The sequence below is a fragment of the Tupaia chinensis genome, unplaced genomic scaffold (assembly GCF_000334495.1).
Source record: "Tupaia chinensis unplaced genomic scaffold, TupChi_1.0 Scaffold000228_1, whole genome shotgun sequence".
Taxonomy (NCBI): Eukaryota; Metazoa; Chordata; class Mammalia; order Scandentia; family Tupaiidae; genus Tupaia; species Tupaia belangeri.
In genome coordinates this window covers 3700882-3723269 of record NW_006159703.1, presented here as the reverse complement: position 1 = coordinate 3723269, position 22388 = coordinate 3700882, and the positions used below count along the sequence as shown (strand labels likewise).

General features: G+C 39.4%; 1 protein-coding gene across 1 annotated transcript; it reads right to left on the bottom strand.

The window, feature by feature from the left end:
* Positions 1-2220: 2220 nt before the first annotated feature.
* On the bottom strand, positions 2221-5649 carry SCGB3A2 (secretoglobin family 3A member 2). Its single transcript, XM_006148055.3, has 3 exons — positions 5595-5649; positions 2620-2822; positions 2221-2244 (listed from the first exon to the last, which is right to left on the bottom strand). Exons 1-3 carry the CDS (start codon positions 5647-5649, stop codon positions 2221-2223), a joined length of 282 nt encoding a protein of 93 aa, XP_006148117.1.
* Between the last annotated feature and the right edge of the window lie 16739 nt (positions 5650-22388).

Below are 22388 nucleotides of genomic sequence, written 5' to 3'. Positions count from 1 at the left end.
TATGTATATATATATATAATATATTTTTATTATAATTATATATCATATTATATATGATATATAATTATATATGTATAATTTTATATACTACATTTATATCATGGATATGTATATATCAGCTGCACTTGCTATTGGAAGTATTTAGATTAATTAAGTTCATTAGCAAATAAATAAAATGGGGGAAAAGGCATAGAAAGCAACCATGGATGCCAGAGACAGTGTGGGAGGAGAACGAGACATGGCAGAGGGTGAGAGATAGGGAATCAAGGATGGCAAAAATAACAAAATATACAGGAAACAAGGAATGGAAAATTATTTGTTGATGATAATATGTATGTTGATGTGCTTGATTGAGCCAATATATGGTGTATTCTGGATAGGAAATCTCATTTTTTTTGCTGTAATGATATATAGTGAATAAATGTAAATAAACTTAAATAAAAAATAAAAAAATAAAAAATAAAGAAACTGAACAATAATGATTAAATAGAAAAAAGAACTATGAGTAAGCAGAAAGATAAGCACATAATTCAATAGAATAGAAAATTTCAAGTAGAGTAGAGGCATCTCAGGTGACAATTACTTTGAAATTGTTAAGAAATGTAATAAATCCTACTCTAAAGTACTTAGAACAGAAGAGACATGATGCAAATAATTGAATATATGTTAACAGGCTAAAAAGTCAACTAGGTGATGCTGAAGGAGCCCAGAAACTGACAACAGTAGGAACTACCAATGTTAGCTGAGAATGAAGGAGAAGAGGTGATATAAACCAGAGCCCAGAGTCACCTACATAAAGCTAGAACCAATGCAGACCTAGCCAGGAGGATCTGTACAAAGGCTAAGATATGGTGCAGTCACTTACGGAGACTTTTTCCAGAGAGACAGATGGGAGTCTGTCTGATTTTTTCCCATTTTTCTACCTCCAGTGTTCTCCTGGACCTTCCCAGGGGCAGAACCCCACTCAAATATCAGCAGACCTAAGAGTCTGAGAAATGCAACCTACAGCAATTGGCATCATGTCCTCTCTTTTATCCAACAGTGCAAAGCAGGGGCAGGTTAGGTAGAAAGTGGAACCAGGGGCAATCTTAAACTCGGCACAGACCCAGTTTGATGGCAGATGGTGGCAAGCATTCAAGAAACTTGATTTTTTTCTTTATTAAAGTGTAAGAATATTAGTAGAAAATGGATTTAATTACATGTTCAGTATGACTAGGGCTACAGTACATATGAAGAGAGGACTACTGAAGAGACTAGATATGTAAGTAAAGGTCAGATCATGGAGGGACATATATGCCATACTCAGGAGAGTCAATTCTAGCTTACAGAAGGTCATGATATGACCAGAAATATGCCTGGGAATGACAATTCTGCAGATGATAGGATGTGAGAGAAGAAATAATAATTCATTACTACTTATCTAAGGATGGTGTAGTAGAGACCTAACTTGGTAGAAATGTCTGTGAATGTTATTATTATAAACTTTATAGAAACTAGCATTATGATGATGCAATCTCCAAACCAATGAAGTTAATAAGATCCTACTCTGGTTGACAGTATTTTAAAAGTTCTTCCTCTTTTTTTTTTTTTTAATTTAAACATTACTTGGGCCAGCTGGTGGCATGGTAGTTAAAACAACCAGATCCCACAAGGACGACTGAGAGGTTCAAGTCCCAGATCCTGTGGGCACATGTATGTGCATGCCCCAAATCCCAGGAGAAGAATGGAAGGGAAGGGATTGTGGTGTGGCCATCCTCCCTGGAGGGTGATTTCTCACTTTCCCTCTCACTCTGTCTCTCTCTGGCAAGTATGCGTGCCTTATAACAAAAGCTATTAAAAAAAAAATTCCTTAGAATTGGAAGAATAGGAAACAGAAAGGTCAGATAAAGAATATTTTTTTTTCAAATTGAGATATTTAACTTGAGATGAGGAGAGAGGAATGAATAAACATGTCTTACATAAAACACAGGGTTATCTTTGTAACAACAGGTCCTCTAGAGTTTTTGACCCGCGAGATAAATTATTGAGTTAGGCCCCCTGAATAGCGAACACAGAAATAAAAATAGGACAAACCAAAATCTCTTTGATTGCTTTATTCATTTTTTTTCAGGGCTTACTACAGTTTAGAACATTTAGTCTATGATTGGGTAGAACAAGCATCAAAGAGGATGACAGCATCAGTCTCCTTCCACTTCCACCTCTGCTCTCTTTATCCTGATGTCACACCAAGTGTGAAAGGGCCTCCTGGAAGGCAGAAAGACAATAATAAAAATAGTAACAGCTTAGATGTAATAAATGCTTTTCGAAAATAATCATGTTCACTACCCTGCTTAGACACCCGTTTGCTCATGGGGAAACCAAGCCTCAGTGTTAAGCCCCATCCAGAATCACAAAACTGGTAAAAGGCCAAAGTCACAACTAGAACACAGGTCTTTGTAGTTCAGGAATTTTTTCCTGAAATATAGAAAATATCCTTAAGATTATAGGACATGCAAATTATACCTGAGTATAAATCAATAGAAGGAAAATGTATGTTTACAAATGAGAACAGGATGGCTTGGGCAGTCAGAATAGTAAGGAATTCCCCCTTGGCAAATGTGCCCCACAAACTGTAATTACCAGCAGTTTCTTCACAGCTTCAGAAGCCTCTGGTCCCAGCTCATCCACACACTTCCTTAGTCCTTCCACAAGATGCTCGACAGAAATGCCCAGCGTTTTCAGAAGAAGTTTTAATGGATCCGTGAAAGGAAGAATGTTGTCCAGAGGTAAAGGTAACTCGTCCTTGACAGAAAGGGGCAATTTGTTGATAAGGAAGGCAGTAGCTGCAGAGCAAAAGAGAACCGAGTCATGCAGTATGTCTGGCTCCTTCTACAGCCTTATCATCTTCCACTCTGGCCATCAATAGCTCCGTTCAAGACCCATTTGGCTTGATTTCCCATAACAACTTCTGCCGCTGGCCCTTTTCTCCTGCTGTTTCATTTCCCTAGAACTCTCTTTCCCCGATTGCTACGTGTCTTTCTTCCTCATATAATTTGGTCACAGGGAAGCCTGTGATGCTCACTGTATCTAACAGAGCACCAGTTGTCACGTCACCTTCTATCCTTGTTTATTTTTCCTTACCATTACCTAAAATATCAAATCTTTAGTTGACATTTTTACTGCCTTTATTCTGTCATTGGAATGTAACTTTCATTAGAATGAGGTGTTTACATTTTGTTCACTAATGTACCCAGTGCTTAGAACTGATCCTGGCATGTGGTAACAACTCGATAGATACTGATAGTGAAGGCACTTTGTATATGGCTGTCTCCACAGCTCGTAGCTTTGAGACCAAAGGAGAGAGGCCTTAATTATCCTCCAATCAAAGACAAGAATGGACCCACCAGAACCCGGAAACTGGTCCCAATCAATTCAACTCAACCTTACAAATCTAATTGAGCACCAACTCAGATGTTATAGCTACATAGACAAACAAGACAAGGAAGCTCTATTAGGAGACCTCACACAAATCTAGTAGACAATAAAAATCTGTGTGTAGCACAGTGTAACATGTGCCATGCTCAACATTATAGACAAACCTGTCTAGAAGGGATGACTAATTTGTATGTAGGAGACTGTTGCAGGAATATTCCCTAAAGAAATACCATTAGAACTATGTCTTGAAGCAAATATCAGGATAATAAGATAAAGAAGAGGGATGATATTTTATGAACAAAATCAATAAAGACATGTCCAGAAGGAGAGCATTTATACAGAATCATGGGCCTTCTTCCAGAAAGGCTGGAACACAAAATTCCAGTGGGCTGGGACCATGGTGTGGAAGATAAAAGAAGGTGAGTCTGCAAAAATAAGGTGAAGTCAGGTGTTTCTAAAGCTTGGATGCCAAACTAATGATTTTGGAATTTTTTCCTGAAAACCATGGAGAGGTCCCAAGATTTTTACAAGGGAAAATTGCATTTTATATGTTTGGCTGTAGAAAGATAACATTCACTTAAAAGATGAATAGGGGTTGCCAGCAGATGGCATAGGAGTTATGTCACTGGATTCCCATATGGCCAATCATGGTTCACGTCCTAGACTCGATGACTTGATACTCATGCTGAGCTCATTGCATGCATGCCCAAGATCCTGGGAGGAAAATGGAGGAGAAGGGATTGTGGTGTGGTCAATCCCTCTGTGGGGTAATTTCTCACTTTCCCTCTCACTGTCTCTGTCTCTGCCCCTCTCTGGTGAACCCATGCACCCTGAGGCTAAAACCTCTGGGGAAAAAGAAAGATGAATGGGAGAAAAAGAATAAAGACTGAGAAGAAATACATATGATAAATATTTTTACAAAAACATGTGCGCAAATACCTAAATTCACACAAGTCCATGACCACAGACATCAGGAGACAGATCCTCCTGCCAGCTAACACCCGCCATAGTTTATTTTGCTTTGAACCCATTTTACTTCTCCATTGGGGTTATAAAAATAGAGCCTGTGCACATATCCTCTCTCTGTATTCTATCTACCACCTATTTTTCCTCCAAAATTCTCCTTCCAAAGGGGAGTACTTATTTCCCTCCACCTTCCTTTCTGCTTCCACCTTAGTTCATAACTGCTTGTCCTGGGATGCTGAAGAACAAAAAAATATCTAAAATTAAATAAAAAATCACAAGCTAAAATGCCGATTAAGTGTGGTCAGCGTCCAATTTCTCCTGATTAATCTCTGTATTTATTTTGCACATTTTGGTGCATTCCTTCTCTGTCTGTATTTATATCTTCCTGAGAGAAGACTCTCATAGCATTCTATTCTCCCAGTGAACAGTGGCCACCATGACACATTTTTCTGATACACCCAAATGTCCTGAAATTTATAATGACTCCTTTCAGAAACAATGGATCAATTTCCATTCTCCTCCAAGAATTCAACTTTCAGATGCTTACTAGAAATAAAACTCTTCACATTTTAGTACACTGAAGAGTTGTATCTGTGTTTCTCATGTGCATTGACAGTAGTCTAGTATTGCAGTAACTTCTATAGAAGTCTTATCACTGCTACTCTACTATAATATTGAGAATAATATTGAGAATAATATTTATGGCTGATTTAAGTCTAAATCTTCCGATGCTTATCCAGTGCCCAATTTATTGAGTTTTAGCCACTCAATAAATATCTATTAAGTTGGTGAACAGATAAATGTAGCTGTCTCAGGAGAATCGACCTGGAAACCTGGCTAAATGGAAAAGAGAGCAAGAATGACTCCATATAGTTTCAAAAGCATAAAAGAAAAAGTTACAAAGTCATATTTTAACTAAAGATGAAGGAAAATAAGAAAAACTAAAGGTGATTGAAGTCTAAGAGTGAAATGTGTTTTGCCAACCTTAGTGGGAGTTGGCTAACTTCCATGTAGGATGTAATAGGGATGGGCAGTGCTGGAATTGCGTTAGAGCTTGGATGTGGTGGGGGAAGATCTGAAATTCCTTCCAGTATTACCATGTTCTGTATCTAAAACTCCTTCTACCATATTCCTCTGCCAGTGAGCCCAAGGTTACTAGCTGTGCTCTTATTAATAGAAAAGTAAAGAAATACCATGTGTTCCGGACTACTTACCTGAGTAGCTACAAATGCTGATTGTCACCAACAGGAAGACAGTGATCAACTTCATGACAGGTCTTTGTGTTATTTTCCTGGAGTCTAAAATTCAACTAGAAAATCCTGCGACTCCACCAAGCCAATGATACTTGCTATACGAAGTGTATCAGCTGCTTTCGCATACACACACATATTTATACACCCAAAGGAGACCTGAATTCCATTCACTATCACTAGACTCACCTCACCTAAGAAAAGCATGAAGCTTAAGTTTCCTCACTAAATAAATTGGAGGGTTTTCCAATTTCTCCCCTTTTCCCATGAGAAACAAAGTTCTAAGTTAAAGCATTCTCAAGTACCTCTTGCACAACCTCCTGCAAAGAAATGAAGGTGAAAGGTAGAGAGCCCTAAGGATATTTCTCCAGGAAGAACATGAAAAAGAAATAAAGGCTTTATACTGGAACTAAAATGAGTGTTTTCCCCCAGTACTCTTCTCACTTAGTATGGAGAATCATATTACCTGGTGAACTACCCAACTGAAGGAACAATCTGCAATCCACATCAGCCCTAGTACAACACAGAGCAGCTTAGTGGCATTTGGTAGCACATTTCTTAGAACCACCTTCCCCTATTGCTACTCACACATCTACTGAGGCAAGATCTCCGAATCATCTTTACCTCTCAGTTATTTGGGGAGTGTTTGAGGTGCATCTTCTCTGTGCTCTCCTATAAAATAATAGGCTCAGTATTCAAAATCAAAATGTATTTCTTTAGAAACTTAGGATTCAATTTTAACTATTTGTATAATCTTGGATTAGACATTTTTAGTGCCTAATATATTGATCTTCTCTTAGTTGGGGACATAAACAAAATGACTGAACTTAAGGTGTGCAACCTTGAGAAAAAAAAAAACATTTTTTTGCAAGACCCTGTCTACACAAACAATTTAGTCACCCAAAATATATAATTGGAACTATTCTGGTGTTCCAATTCCATGTAATAATTTGAAAAACAAAAAATAAAAAATACAGTGCTGGCCACAGGAGCAATCAGCTCCCAAGGCTGTCTTCTTGAAATAAGGGGTAAACAAGGAAGCCCCAAAAAGACTCCATTTATAAACATGAGTTTTAGAGTGCACTGGAGAGTCAGATAGGTCTCACATGTAAGGAAGAGGATAAGAAAGAACCTTGATATGGATAAACAGCAATCACAGTCCACGTGGGGTACCATAGGATGAAACTATTCACATCACTAAGGATGAATCCAGAAAAATGTGAGGAGACACACCATGCCACAGGGTCCTTCAGGTGCAAGGTGAGGGCTGAGGACTCACTAGCCCCTGTCTGAACAGATGGTGTTGCTATGAGGAATTTTTTTAAATAATACAAAGATCAAAGTTTTTATTATCAGGGATTTTGACAAATTGAAATGGATTGCATTCTCAAAGTGTAATACAGGCACTAAAGAGTGTTTTTGTTTGTTTCAGTTTTGCTATAGGGCATGGGTGCTCATGAGAGAAAGAGAGAAAGTGAGAAATCACCATTCCCCCCACCCACCCGATGGGTGGCCACATTACAATCCCCTCTCATCCATCCTCCATTCAGGATTTTGAGCATGTGTGCATAGTCACTTGGAGTAATTTTATTTTTCTTATCTCTCTCTCTTTTTCTTTCTTTCTTTTCTTTCTTTCTTTCTTTTTTTTTTTTTTTTTAATTTGTTGCCATAAAGCACTTGCACCCACTGGAGAGACACAGAGGAAAAATGAGAAATCACATTCCAATGGGGATGGCCACATGTAATTCCTTCTCCTCTCTTCTCCTCTCAAAATTTTAGACACACACAAGCTCCCAGCATGATTTTCAAGCCACAGGGTCTGAGATTCAAATACGCAATCAGCCATATGTGATCCAGTGCCTTAACCTCCATGCCTTCTGCTAGTCCTGAAGAGTGGTTTCTAATGATATTATCAACTATGTCAGGCTCTGTGTTAAAATCCAGTAAGAACAAGATGGGCCTCCAAGATGTTTATAAATTTGCTCTCAGTGACACCAGCAAATGGCATAATGGTTACCACACTGGACTCCCATGTAGTCAACTGCTGTTCAAGTCCCAAACCCAGCTAACTTAAAACTCAATTCGGGCACTTGTGTGTACATGCCCAAAATCCCAAGAGGAGAATGGAGGAGAAGGGATTGCACTGTGGCCATCCCTCCTGGTGAGTGATTTCTCACTTTCTGTATCTCTGTCTCTCTCTATCTTTCTGGTGAGTACATGCACCCTACAGCAAAAATTTGTCTTAAAAATTAGCTCTCAGTTAGATCATAACAAAGCCATAAGAAGATGTGTAATGGCTGTTCTAAAATATAGAGTGGTAGGCATTTAGAGTAGCCATACCCCTGGCATAGGTAATATGCAGGAGGAACAAAGGAGTGTCTGACAGAGAAAGCAGAAGTGGTAGAACTGAAGGCAAATGGCAGTTATTCACGGTCTCTTTCATGAAGCTTATAAATATAAAAAGATAAAGAAATGGCACTTGCAACTTGCTAACTTTTGGGCATTAGTAACAGATGACCCTTGTTAAGTACTAATCCTGGTTTGAGACAGTTTCATGTTCTGTCCACATAATAGCACATGCCACTCATTATTGTCTTTGTTTACTTACCTGCTTATTGTCTGTTTCTTCTGTCACATTGTCAGTCCCATGAAGGCAAGACATTTGCTCATCTGGTTGATTAGCCCTAAATTCCTGGCACTTAATAGATGTTCAGTAAACATTTGTTGAACAACTATGTGAAAACAGTAGTGTTTGATGGTTTTGTATGTGTATGTGTGTGATTAGAAAACCTATATATGCATATTCCTATTCATACATATGTGAATAGTTGCGTGTGTGTATGTGTTTTGTGTGTAGCAGGTTCTAGCCTTTGGACTAAGCCATCCATGTCTCCCACTACGTTCCCATCAAGACCACAAGTCTGTTGAGCTACTTGAAGCCCTGTCAGAAATCTTTTTCCACAGGTGTCCAATAAGCCTCCTGAGAAATAACTAGCCCTATAGAACCAGCAGAGAAACTTGAGACAAAACTGGAATTCCAGGGTTAGGAGAGAGAAGCGATTCTGTCTGTGTAATGCCGTATTTCTCTTGGATGGGCTTCACCCTGGTTCTCATTAGATTTACAACTCAGCCCCTATGAGACAGAGCCTATGACTGAAATATCTGTTTTTACTACATAACCTTGATCTCCTTCTATAAATGAGAACTCTAAAGCTGGATGCATTAAGTTAATTGTCAAGGTCACTTAGACAATAAGTAATGGAGGCAGCCCTGCAACATTTTAAGATGTGGTATCAATAAGAGTCCAGCCATGAATCAAAGCTGTATCAAGGGATCAAATAGGAAGAATTTAACACGAAAGATCTTTTACAAGGTGCAAGAAACTCAGTTAAAGCAACCAAGGGGATTCTTGAACAGGAAGAGTTTATAAAGTAGATTAGTGAAAAGAAGGCAGAGTACCTTTTCAGTGATAGGAGGACTCTGGGCCTGAATGACTTCACATTGCCAACTCCATGCCCACTCGCACATTCACAGTGAATGTCAGTCAGAAAGGGAGACTGTCCCTGGAACGTCACATTGGAAACATCAAAGAGAGGTGAGTCAACCCTGAGATTAGAAAGTGCAGGAAACTGTTGTTGATTCTAGTCCATAAGGGACCTGGGGGAGGTGGGCCTAGGATCTGGATTACATAGTAGAAGCTAGAACAATGGTGCGTCTGCCTAACATGGGTGGAACCACAGATAAAAAGCTTTCTTGGAAGAAGCTAGAGCCATGGAGAAGGTCACTGCCCAAGACGCTTCCTAAAGCACAGAAAAAAAGAAATGCCATGGCATCTACCTTTCTCTCCTTCTGGTCTTCTACCAGTGCCTTCCATTGGATAATCTTCACCAGATGTAATTGACAAGGAAGCCTGGAAACCACAAAATGAAAAACTCAAACTTGTATTATAGCAAGCATGAGAAAGAAGTACAGGGAAAGGATCTGAAAGGAAACTAGCAAATGACAGACCCAAATGAGGGCAGCTCTGGTTTAGTATCCTCCAAAAGGTACTAACATAAAACTAAAGGTGAATGTCAGTCTTCCCATACAACCTTGATCTCCTTCTATAAATGAGAACTCTAAAGCTGGATGGATGAAGATAATTGCCAAGGTCACTTAGATAATAAATTATGAAGGCAGAATTTGAGTTTTTTTCTAATTTATATTTTATTACCTTTAAGCATTTAATAAATAGACAGTTCAAGCGAGCATTTGTTAAATAAATACATTAATTCATGAGGGAAAATGAAACAAAAAGGAAATGAATGTCAGTGTTTTTAAATTAATTTTTATGTGCTTTTCAAATGTAATTTTTGTGGAAATTGAATTTGTAACCAACCAGAGTGGAAATTCGATTAGCTATTCAACATTCAACATGTTTATGGAGGATGTTTGGTGCATCCAGCTTGGCGGTAGCTCATGGGAATATGCAGTGAAAAAGAAACAGAGCTATAACTTGTTTAATTTTAATTGCAGTAAAGAAAAGTTGAAAACAAGTCAGCACTTCATTTTCTTACCTCTTTGAGGGAAATGAGTTATGAAGGTGCCAAGTGAATGCTAATTCAATGTGTTAAACAGGAAAAAGGAAAGATTAGCCTGAGGTTTCATCTACCCCTTACTTCCAGCAGAAAGGGAGACAGTCCTGGAAAGTCACATTCGAAACATCAAAGCAGCCTGTTATTTTTTCTATTCACTTAAATGGCATGGTTCACAAGAGCCAAACCTTAACCTGTGAAAGAGGGGATGGGAGCCTTTAAAAAAAATGTTTAAAGAATTACTTTATTTAACTTTATTTATTTATTTATTTTAATTTGACCAGAGACGGACAGAGTGAGAGTAAGAGCGAGAGCGAGAGCGAGAACAAATGAGAAAGCAAGCTGTGAGGTCCAGGATTCTAACTGTGGTCGGCCATGTAGATTCCAGCACCCTTTACCACCACGTGACCTGCCGGTCCCGAGAGTCTTAACACATATCTTTACAAAACAAACATATCAAATATAACCAAAAGTCACAGCTCATTCTATCAACCTCAAAGCTTGAAGAAAAGCAAAACGATCTGTGTCCAGCTCCCTTCCATATTGATTGACTCCTGTGTAGTGGAAATCCCTATCATCCTATGTGAGAGTAACTTTTAGCTGCTTTCTAGGCACTGCAGGAAATATCCAAATGGAGTGTCAGTCTGGGAGGATGAAACACAGGAAATGGAGGAGAAATCCAAAGCAAAATGTAGAGAGCATCAGAAGAAGAGATAAACTATTTGTGCAGGCTGGATTTTTCCTTGAAGACCTCGTGAATTCAAGCAGTTCTTGAACTCAAAGATTTGTATATGCAGAAAGGGGGAATTAAATGAATTTGCAAGGGGTTATTTTAGTATCCACATCAAAACAATTAGCCATACTGGAAAGAAAGATGTACAGGACAATGTCCTTTTATTTTTCCATGCCCAGCATTGTTGATCACAGCCTGTGGCAAGTGTCAAACAAATGTCTAATTTTTTAATCAAACAAGTAATGAATGTGTCACATAAGCAATATAGTAAGGTATGGCTCTAAAACCCTGAATTCTGATTGACTCAATGAGACCTGTGCTTGCCCTGGAAAGGTTTAATCAACAGTAAGAAATATGGATTCTTGTACAGGTGAAGTTTATAATAGTCAGAGCCAGCAGGTGCATGGTGATTAAGGCACTGGACTCTCACTTGGCTAATGGCAGTTCAAGTTCCAGACCTGGTGGCTTGCTTTCTCTCTTTTTCTCTTTCTCTCTCTCTGGTGAGCACACATGTCCTAAAACAAATTAAATAGTAATAATAAATACAATTAAACAAGTGATTCTTATAAAGTAGATTAGTTAAAAGAGGGCAGAATAGCTTTTTAGCGGTAGGAAAACTCTGGGCCCAAATGACCACACACTGCCACCCATGACCTACTCTCACATTCACAGAGAATGTCAGTCTTTCTAAAGGACCAGAATAGCATTAAGCATCCTTTTCTCCAGCAGCATTCTTTCTCCCTCCTGAGTTTCTGTCCTAAGACCTGACTTTCAGCTGTCCTATGTAGGAGAATGGCTCTACCCTGGCACCCTGGTAAACTTGCCTGGATTCATGCAAGCAAAGAGTTGAAATGTAGTTTATCTAAATCTGGGAAGAACAACTTCTCATCTACTGTTACCGCCAAATTCACAAACCCTACTGCTCAATTATGCAATTATTAGTAATATTTGGAGAAATTTATTTATAATTTCTTTTCAAAGAATTCTATTTTTTCAGGAGAGCTCACTATACAAAAGATACAGGGGAGGATGAATAATCATTGTATGTAGGAACTCAGAGGATGAGAGACCAATAGGAGCTGCTCTGAGGCTACCTCCTACTTGCCTTCTGTTCTCCTCTTTCCTCTGGAGGGCTGTATAAGACCATTGTTCATTGTCTCCTGGGTTCTACAAGTGTGTGGGGATTTCAGCCCTACCCACATCAGAATAGAGCTGTAGAATACAAAACCCAAATCTCTTAGCTGCAGTCTACAGTTGGCTCACTATCAGCAATGGGGTGTCCTATAAATTACATCACACTCATTTGACCCCTTTTGTTTTGGTATGGACCTTTTTGATGTGTGGTACAAGAACCATAAGGAGCTGGTACCTTTGGCTTCTTCTTCTTTGTTGCCTATATAAGTACTGAACTATCAAAATCTGAAAGTGGATCTATGAAAGACAAACATTGTGTGTCCCCACTCAGTATATACCAAACATCTACTATACTCTGTGACAGAAGTTGAGAAATTTGAAGATACAATAGAGGGGAGACACCAGAGCACTTGCAGACACCAGAGACTATATAAGAAAGGGTGGATAACAAGAGATGGTAGGAAGGGGCTCAGGGGAAGAAAAATAAATCTAACAGACACAAGAAGGTAAGGTTATCTATTGAAAATAATATATACAGTGACACTATGACTTATTTTATATGCACTGCATGCATGCTTAGAAAAAACATATTGTATGCCATAAAGACGTACAATGATTAAATGTAAATTTTTTAAAATAGTGGATCATTGTATCTTTACCAGCCAAATCACTCCGATTTTGGCCTTAGCCTTGTTTTGTCATATATGTGTGAGCTCCACATCTTCCAAAAACCCACCGAACTGCATGTTCATCGTGTGGGTGTGACCCGAACATCAGAAGTTCACGTTGTACTTCATCAGGTTGCAGGTTCTCATGTAGTGCCTCAGCTGTAAATCATTTGCCTTTCATAAATGTTTGCACTCACTGTGATTCTTTTGACTAGTCGTACAGGGTGGGGAAGGCCTTTTCACTAAGCACACGGGCTCCTGGCCAGCCTAATGTTTGCTCTGCGCTGTCTTTACCCTCTCCAAATCTTCCTAATGCTGTGGATGCTCTATTGTTCTTTGAGGGCCCTTGTTCTCAGTTTAGTGATTCATAGCACAGGTCCTGGAACCAGCCTGTCAGGATTCACGGCCCATTTTCTCCAGTGGGGAAGTTGCTTTATATTTCTGGGCCTCAGTCTTATTAACTGTAAAATGGGGCTAACAAAATTTACTTCCTCACAGGGTAATGGATTATTTACCAAAGGCTTACAGAAATCAGTATTTCAGAATGAGCACTCACTACACACTAGATATAATTGTTGCATTATTAGTGGTATTTTCATCACCTTTTAAAAAATATTTTATTTAACTCTATTTTATTTATTTATTGTAATTTGACCAGATAGGGACAGAGTGAGAGAGAGCAAGAGAGAGAGAGCCACCAGGTCTGGGATTCAAACCATGGTCAGCCATCTGGGAGTCCAGCACCCTTAACCGCCACGCCACCTGTGAGCCCAACTTTTTCATCTCCCCTTTTGGTTTTCCAGCTTCCTAACTATAACTACAAACATACCATCCACCATCACTATCTAGTTCACAAACACAACTTTTCAATTATTAATTTTGAGATGTATTTGGGGAATTTTACTTATAATTTCTCTTTAAAGAGTTCCATGTTTCTTTGGCCTACTACGCAAAATACAAGAAAGAGGATGAATCATCACTGAATACAGTAACAAAAAATTGGTGGTGATTTTTTGTAAAAATGCATATAATTTGAGACTATTTGACTTACAGAAAAGATTTGAGTACAGCACAAAGACTTTTTTTCAGAACCACAAGAAAGTAAATTGTTCACTCAAGATCTCATCACTCACACTTCAGTATGTACTCTCAGCAAGGACACTTTCCAACATCACCATCAGAGGAATTTAACAATGATACTACTACCAACTCTCAGATCCAGCTAACTTAGCCAACTGTCATGCCCTTAATAGCAGAAGATTCTGATTCAGAACTACACGTTGCACTTAGTTGTCATGTCTCTCTAGTGTCTTTCAGTCCAGATAAGTTGTTTAGTCTTTCTTTGACTTCAGCAACCCTGAGATTTCTGAAGACTACTCTGCTTTCTTCTAGAGTGCCGCTTAATTTGATTTTGGTTGATGCCGCCTCCCAGTTTGGTTCGGGATGTGCGCCCGTCTTTCCCAAGAACATCACACACCAAAGCGATGCTCTGTTCTCATGGCATCCTATCAGGTGGCCTATGATTTGTGCCTTTCAGACATGTCATTCATCTTGATCACTCGACTAAGGTGTTACAACACTCTAAGGGGTAATTAACAAGTATGTTGTAAGAAGATTCTTTGAGACTATGTAAATATGCCATTCTTAATCAAACTTTCAACCTATTGTTTACCTATCAATACCAGCTCATGGTTTCCTACTTAATATTAAGTGGATTATAGTCCATTGCCAACATTGCATATTTTAACCACTTGGTATCAAATTTCACCAGTGAAAGCTGCTCTGAGCTAGCCCTTGGTCTTCCAGAGTATCTCCATCATTTCCTCTGCACTGCTTTGCTTTCTAGCCCTCCAAATGGCCCAGATGTGAGCCAGCCCAGTAGCCTAGTGGTTAAGAGATCTGGATCCTACATGACCAACTGTGGTTTGAACCCCAGCCCCAGCAGCTTAAACTTGTGTGCCCAAGATTCTAACAGGATGAAGAAGTGGAGGAAAAGGGACTACAGCCCTTGAAGGGTGCTTTCTCCTCTCCCCCTCTCTCATTCTTTCTCAAGCCCATGTGCCCTCTGGTAGATTTATATATTTATTTTTTTGTGTGTATATATACACATACATATATATGTATATATAGACACACATACATATATGTACACATATATTTGTTTCATCATCTTCTACATTCCCTGTCCCAGCCCTGAACAAATCCGTTCTCCAAGAAGTGATCTTTAGTTCTTTTTAGTGAAAGGAATAGTGTAAAATGACTGAGGCCCTAGTTTCGGTTGGGATGTCCTGCACCAAGGCCCCTTCAGTGCATAGAGCTAGGGAGTACTTGTCTCTAGATGTGTGTGTATGCAGTATCTACTCACTCTGCAAGGGCTTTGTCCCTCAGTGAATGCCCTCCTCCCACTACCTATACTCCGACACTCTGCTTTGGGCCTTCCCCCTGCCCAGATACCTTCCTCACTCTGTGTGGGCTCTGCATCCCCCTATCCCACATGGACACTCTCCACCCTTCTCTGGCTCCTACATGTGGGCACCCTCCTCACCCCATTTGTACCCCATGCCAGGCCAAACCCCATGAATGCTTCACCTTTCTTGATTAAATCAGAACTCCAGTGAAAAAGCTTTTCTGTTGGTGTCCTGTGTCTAGGACTTAGTTTACTAGACTAACTCCCATATATTGACATTGATATAGAAGAGGCAGTTGACAGGGCTCAGAGCAGTTTTAATCAAGCCCAATCCTTTTCTTCAACTCTAGTGGCAAATCATTTCACCTTTCTGAACCTCAATTTACTCATACAGAAAGGATCATCAGTGCTTCCATACATAGATTAATTGTGTGGATTAATAGACATGAAATTGATGGGAGTTCATAATTTCCATTATACTGGTGAAATCATGGTTGGTTCTTCAAGTCTAGAAAAAAATCGACATTCATTCCTTAATTGCCAAGAGAGAACTGAGGAGCAAGTTGTATATTCGATTTTCATACTTTTTAAGTCAACATAAACAATGACAATTCTGGTCTCAAAAATCATTTCAAACTCTATAGCCTGTACAAATGTACTGGAATTATGAAAGGGTGACATCAAAATCAAGGAAGAAAATTCATTTTGCGGGTTATTTGTCATAGTTAATACATCCTATTTAGATCTGAACCCAATACTTTGAGACCATTTGCAATCTGGGACTCCCAGTTATCTAAGGCTGAATAAAAAATATTCTAAAACTCAGTGGCTTAAAACAAGCACAGTGTATACTATTTCTCATGATTCTTTGAATAACCTAGTTCTTCTGCTTCATTGATTGACGCTGGCTGGGCACTAGGTTGACTGGGTATCTGTCTCGACCCGGGGGACAGTCGAACAGGTTTCCTGAATTAATGAGTGAGAGATGGGATGAACAACGCAGTGTTACAACACTTCAGGGTCATCCATTTATTGTGGCCAGCATGGAGACGACACAGTGTTACAACTCTTCAGGGTTGTCTGGAGACAACACGGTGTTACAACTCTTCAGGGTCTTCAGGGTCGTCTGGCAATTACCTGGTTATATACATGTTGGTGGGCAGTGATTGGTTGTTCTATATGTAAAAGGTGGGTTATGATTGGTTGCTTATGTGGACCAATCATGAGGTGCTGGATATGCAAATCTGAGGGATTCTAAGCTCACCGATTTGCTATGGGAAGAGGCCAATCAGAATATGGTTTTGAAGGTGAGGTTTTGAAGGGGAGCCAATCATGGCCTTTGTCATTGTGTAATTGTTTGCTCTCTGAGAAACCAGCGATATTTGCTGGTGCGCAGCCTCCCACAGGTATCTAAAACATTGGCATCTGTTGAGGGCTCTGGCTATGAGGTCAGCAGGAGCTGTTTGCAGAGGACCGTGGTAGTCCAAGAAAGTATGTGTTAACGAAGGAAAATTGAAGCTGTAGATGTTCTAATGCTTAGCCTCAAAAGACACACAGCAGCTTTTCTGTCATATTATATTGTTCGAATCAAGCTCTAGGGCCACCCCAGATCCCAGAGGAGAGGAAACAGATGCTACTTCTTGGTGGGAAAAATTACAAAGAATATGCAGCCATATTTAGTCCACAATAAACCCTCATTGAAAGGATGTCCTGGTTTTCAAAGTATAATAGAGATACAGTTAATGCATTTGGGAATATTAACCTGGGGATAAGATGAATTGAGGAGCCTTTAAAATACTTTTTATATATTTGAAGAGCTATTATAACAAAGCAAGACTAGTCTTAGATTTAGCGTAGAGTTTGGGAGATTTTAAAATGTGATTAGACAGTATGAAATAAACAATTTTATGATTTCGTTTGGAACTCACCATTGAAGTTTAGCTAATATCTGATTTACCGTAGAAAGGGTTATTATACTCAGTGAAAGAATGGAGGCAATTATCTTCTGTTAAACTGAACCATTTTGGCCTAAAAGGCCACTGTACTCCCACACTTGGATTCCTATGGATTAGCCGAAATCGTACTTGTTAGGCTGTCTTCCTGAACTGGTTATTAACTTAACAGCCAATCACACTTGCCACACTTCAGTCAGTCACATAAAGCCCACCTTCTAGGCTGTCGCTGCAGCCTAACCTCCAGGTGTAACCAATCCAGTGGTTTCCTCTCCCTCCCTCCCTCACCTCCGTTTTTGTACATCACTTTTCCTTTCTGCAAACTTATATACTCCATGACCACATGGCTACCCAGAGTTGCTCAGAAATCACTATTCAAGAAACTGCCCAATTTGAATCACCCGCCCTTTGTTCAAATAAACTCTATTAAATTTTGGTTTGTCTACAATTTTGCCTTTTAACACTTCACCTTTTTACTTCTATCATTGTATGACATGAATAGCTTCCTTAACCTGAGACTTAATTCAAGAAGAAAGTGTTTAGGACTACAGAAAATAAGCAAATCACATTAAAATTGATTACATTTCTCATCTACCACTTTTGGGACTGTCACAAACAAAAGTTCCCAACCCAGTAAATGTTGATTTATAAATTATGTTCTCCTATGAGTCTTCATTTTTTAAGGTTATGCCTGTTAAATAACTAAACTGATAATCATTGAAGTTAAAAGCAAATCTACTTGATCCTTATCACTCATTACAATATTTAAAATATTTCTTTTTAAAAATACCTTAAGTAACTCACAACGCCTCACCAAAATTTTAGAGTGACGACAAATTAATATTTTAGGTCCTGAAAGCTGGAACCTTCAAACTAAAAACCTGCATTAGATTATGTGTAATATGTCTCTAGCTCATTTTATTTATTTCAGGATGGAGTAAAAAGTTTAAACCTTGAGAAAACCTTGAGGGTTTATCAATTTGAAGATAAGTACTTTCAAAATGGTGTGCAAATGCCCTCTTGTGGCTAGTTAAGAGATTGCACTGCAGTTTTTTCAGAGGGGTTTTTGGGTTTTGGTTTTTACTATAGGTAGCCTGTGCTCTCCAGACAGAGAGAGACATAGAGACAGAAAGCGAGAAATCATCCCCCAGGGAGGATGGCCATGCCACAATCCCTTCTCTTCCATTCTCTTCGGGATTTGGGACACACATGCACACATGCCTGGCATGAGTTTCAAGCCTTCAGGTCCAGGACTCGAACTAGGGTTGCCCATGTGGGAGTCCAGCTATGAAATCATTCCACCATCTCCTGGTCCCAAGATTGCACTACAGTTTGACTACAGAACAAGATAAACAATCACGTTAGACTACCTTCTTTATGCTAGGTCCTATACTAGAGAAAAATAATGAATGCAAAGTTTAAAAGTTTCAGTTTTTGTTTTACTTCTCATATGATAAACCAGCTAAAAGAAATACTGCCTCAAATGTAGTCAAAAGTTTAGAAACTTTTATGCCAGGTTTCTGGTTCGTTGGTAGAGGAGACTGGGGAAAGTTGCAGAAGGCAGAATAATCAGATTGGCTGATGTACCCAGAAGACCTGGAAATTCTCAAATATTTTGTTGTTGTTGTTGGTGGTGGTGTTGCCAGAGGGTGCCACAGAGAGATAGAAACAGAGGGCGAGGAGAAAAGCACCCCCCCATGGGGCATGGACATGCAGCAATTCCTTTTACTTCTCTATTTTTTTAGGATTTTAGGCAAACACACACACATACACACACACACACACATACACACACTCATGTGTTGGGTGTGCTTTTCAAGCAGCCAGGGCCAGGATTCAAACCATGATGGACCACGTGGGATCTGGCTTCCCTTAACCACCAAGCAAGCTATAGGCAGACATGTTCACTGTGTTTTTCAAGCCACAAGAGCTGAGCTTCGAACTGCAATCCATCAAGTGGGAAAAAGGTTTTTTTCTGACTACCATCTATTGACACTACTCATTCACGAAAGTTTTCTTTTTTTTTAAGGTTTCTGGATGAAGTTCAAGTCAAATATAGATGATCATCAAGTGTGTAATTATAGCTGCTTGTAATAACGTAATGGAAGAGGTTTTGTACACCGGAGATTGTTCTGAGCTATGGTTAACAGGAATGGGCCAGCTTAGTAGTCATGGTGTATACTAATACATTTATATGCAATATTTCACTTCAGATTTATAGTCATGTATTTGTATTCAACGTTTTAGCTTCAATGCTATCCTTTCCCTCCCCCTCCAGCGTTTAATCTCCACTCACTTCGTGACCTTCCCACAACGTCTCTGCTCCTGCCTTGGAGGAGCTCTCGGGTTCTGAGTTTCCACACATGATGAGATCCCTAGCTGTTCCTCGGATGCAACGAATGAGCCATCCAGCTGCATCACGGCCAGAGAGACCCTCTCTCAGCCTTGGTTTTCCTCATCTACCCAACTGTCTTATGAGGATGGTCTTTTCATATACTAACATTATAGTCTCCCTTCCCCCAAGTTTATTTATTTATTTCTTCCATGGGAGAGCAAGACAGAGAGAGAGAGAGAGACAGGTAACCATTCTCCCCCACCACCACCACCAGTGAGATTCCTCCTGCTGCCATCCTATTCCCAGGCCAAGATCACAGGACACCAGAAAACCATGGTAGGCAAACAGAGCCCTGAAAGGGTCACAGTGGGTGTGGGCAGATCTACTGCTGGGAGAGATTCAGGAAGGTACATCAATTTCCTAGGAGTGATCATTTGGGAGAGAAGTCATTTGGGGGCCATTTGGGAAAGTTGTGTACAGATTGTGCAAGAGGGATATTTCACTTAAATGAGCAGATAAAAGGAGGGAAGAAATTTGTGCCTTCTGGAAGAGTTCTCCCTTACATAACTCTTCAAACTCTATGATCTACACTCACAACATTGCTAACTGCCCAGGTGTTGAGGATTCCACATGGCCTTGGGCCCTGTGCAGGGCAGTTCCTGAGATCCACAGGGCTGCGTAACTCTAGGAAAAGAGCTGACCCTGGATAACTTCACAATCTGCTGAAGAGCTGCATCATTCTGGGAAAAAAAAACAACTGCTAGAGTGGGACCAACACAACAAAACAATACCCTGCATGTCTTCAGACAGTAATGTGAGTCTTTAAAAGTTATTATGGGGTTAGGTGGTGGTGTAGTGGTTAAGGTGGCTAGATCCCACATGGCCAATGACGTGGTTTGAGTTCCAGACCAGCAGCTTGAAAAACACATGAAATGTGTGTGTACACGCCCAAAAATCCCAAAAAACGATTTTGGAGGAGGGATTGTAGCATGACCATCCCCCATGGGAAGGTACTTTCTCACTTTCCTGTTCTCTCTCTCTCTCTCTCTCTCTCTCTCTCTCAAGCAAGCACATATGTCCTATAGCAATTAAAATTTAAAAGTTTTTTTTTGGGGGGGGGAGAGGTTTGTGCTATAGACAGGTATGTGCGCTTGCCAGAAAGACAGAGAGACAGAGAGATAGAAAGCAAGAAATCACTCCTGAAGGGGGATGGCCACACCATGATCCTGTCTTCATTTTCCTCTCAGGATCTTCGGCACGCATGCTCACGTGCCCAGTATGAGTTTGAGCCACCAGATCCAGGACTCGAACCTCAGTCAACTACATGGGAGTCCAGCAACATAGCCATTACGCCAACTGCTGGTCCCCAATTAATTTTTTTTTTAGAAAGTTATATTAAGAGCATGAGAAAGTGGTCAAAATTATACAAAGTTTTATAAGAACTATGATTTCAACAATACAAAAACATAAAAATGTTAATAATGGTTGTAACTGGGCAGTAAATTATAGGTGATTTATTTAAGAAGAAAAAGATACATTTTTATACTTATTTTCTTTCATCAAATTTCCTTTTCTGAGCATGTGTAATGGTGTAATATCAAAACTTGTTTTTAAAAATATTTTACATGTTAGATCCATTCTATAAACACCTTTAGAAAAAGATGTTTCCTTTACTCAACATTATACTAGTCATCAGTGTTTGTCAAGAGTTACGTAAATTTCATCACATGAATTATGGGATTTGAGCACTCTGGCTTCAATCTCTATCCTGAACCAAACAGATGATGTAATATTTGACTGAGAGACTTGTACAAGTGCTCAAACTCCAGTCAAAGACTCACCATGCTGTACTTGGAATAGTTCTTCCATAATCTTTTTCTAATATAGAAAAAGAACAATCTGCTCACATATTTAAGGCGTAAATCATTTTTCCAGAGACACGCACAGATTATTTCATCTGTTCCATCTTCTTGAATTGAGCATGAAGGAGTAAGAGGATGGTTGTGAACTCACTCAGACCTGCTTTCGAATACCAGATCTAACTACGTGGCCTTGAGTGTGGCAAGCTAAATTTTTAAACTGTTTGATTTTGTTTTCTCATTCATAAATGGGGATAATAATAGACCCTACTGTATGTTCTAGTAGCAAATGAGTTTGACGGTATTGGGCACAGTTCTTGGCACACAGTAAGAGTAAGGACTCTTCGAAACATTTATAGAAAATGCATATTATGAAAAAACTATGCATGGATTTCAAACTTTTTTTTTTGCACCAAAAAAACCTTTTTGGTAGAGGTTTTTGCCTTAGGGTGTGTGAGCTCCCTGGAGAGAGGGACACAGAGACAATGAGAGGGAAAGTGAGAAATCACTCCCAAGGAGAGTTGACCACACTGCAATCTCTTCTCCTCCGTTCTCCTCCCAGGATCTTGGGCACACAGGCACATGTATCCAGCATGAGTTCGAAGCCACCGGTTCTGAGACTTGAACGGCAGTTGGTCATGTGAGAGACTGATGATGTAATTGTTATACCATCTGCTGGCCCAATTAATTTATACTTTAATTCCATTTTATGACTACATTTTTGAGATACCCTCAAACTTTTCATTATTTATTTTTTATTTTTATTATTTATCATGGTTATTTTGTGACTGGTGCTTTTATTATTATTGTTATTTTACCATCATCATTGAATGAAGGAGAGTTATTTTTGCCTTCCTATGTAAAAATTTGTGAATCGGGTAGGGCACCTTTCTAATCTCCTACCAAGTGTCTTCATACACATGGAGATGGGCATTTTTCGACCTCAGGTCATTTAGTAATTTACCTTTGATAAAATCTGAATCAAATATTTTACAGCTTCAAAGAACCATTCTCTTCCTTAACTCAGATAAAACTAAGACTTAGGGAAGAAGTCAAATGAGAGTGTAGGTTGATCACAAAATTCATCCAAAAGAAG

Coding starts and splice junctions, on each gene's coding strand:
- SCGB3A2 (XM_006148055.3), bottom strand. CDS start 5,649: ATGAAGTTGATCACTGTCTTCCTGTTGGTGACAATCAGCATTTGTAGC. Junction 2,823..5,594: donor CAGCATTTGTAGCTACTCAG/GTAAGTAGTCCG, acceptor TTTGCTCTGCAG/CTACTGCCTTCCTTATCAAC. Junction 2,245..2,619: donor AAGCTGTGAAGAAACTGCTG/GTAATTACAGTT, acceptor TCTGCCTTCCAG/GAGGCCCTTTCACACTTGGT.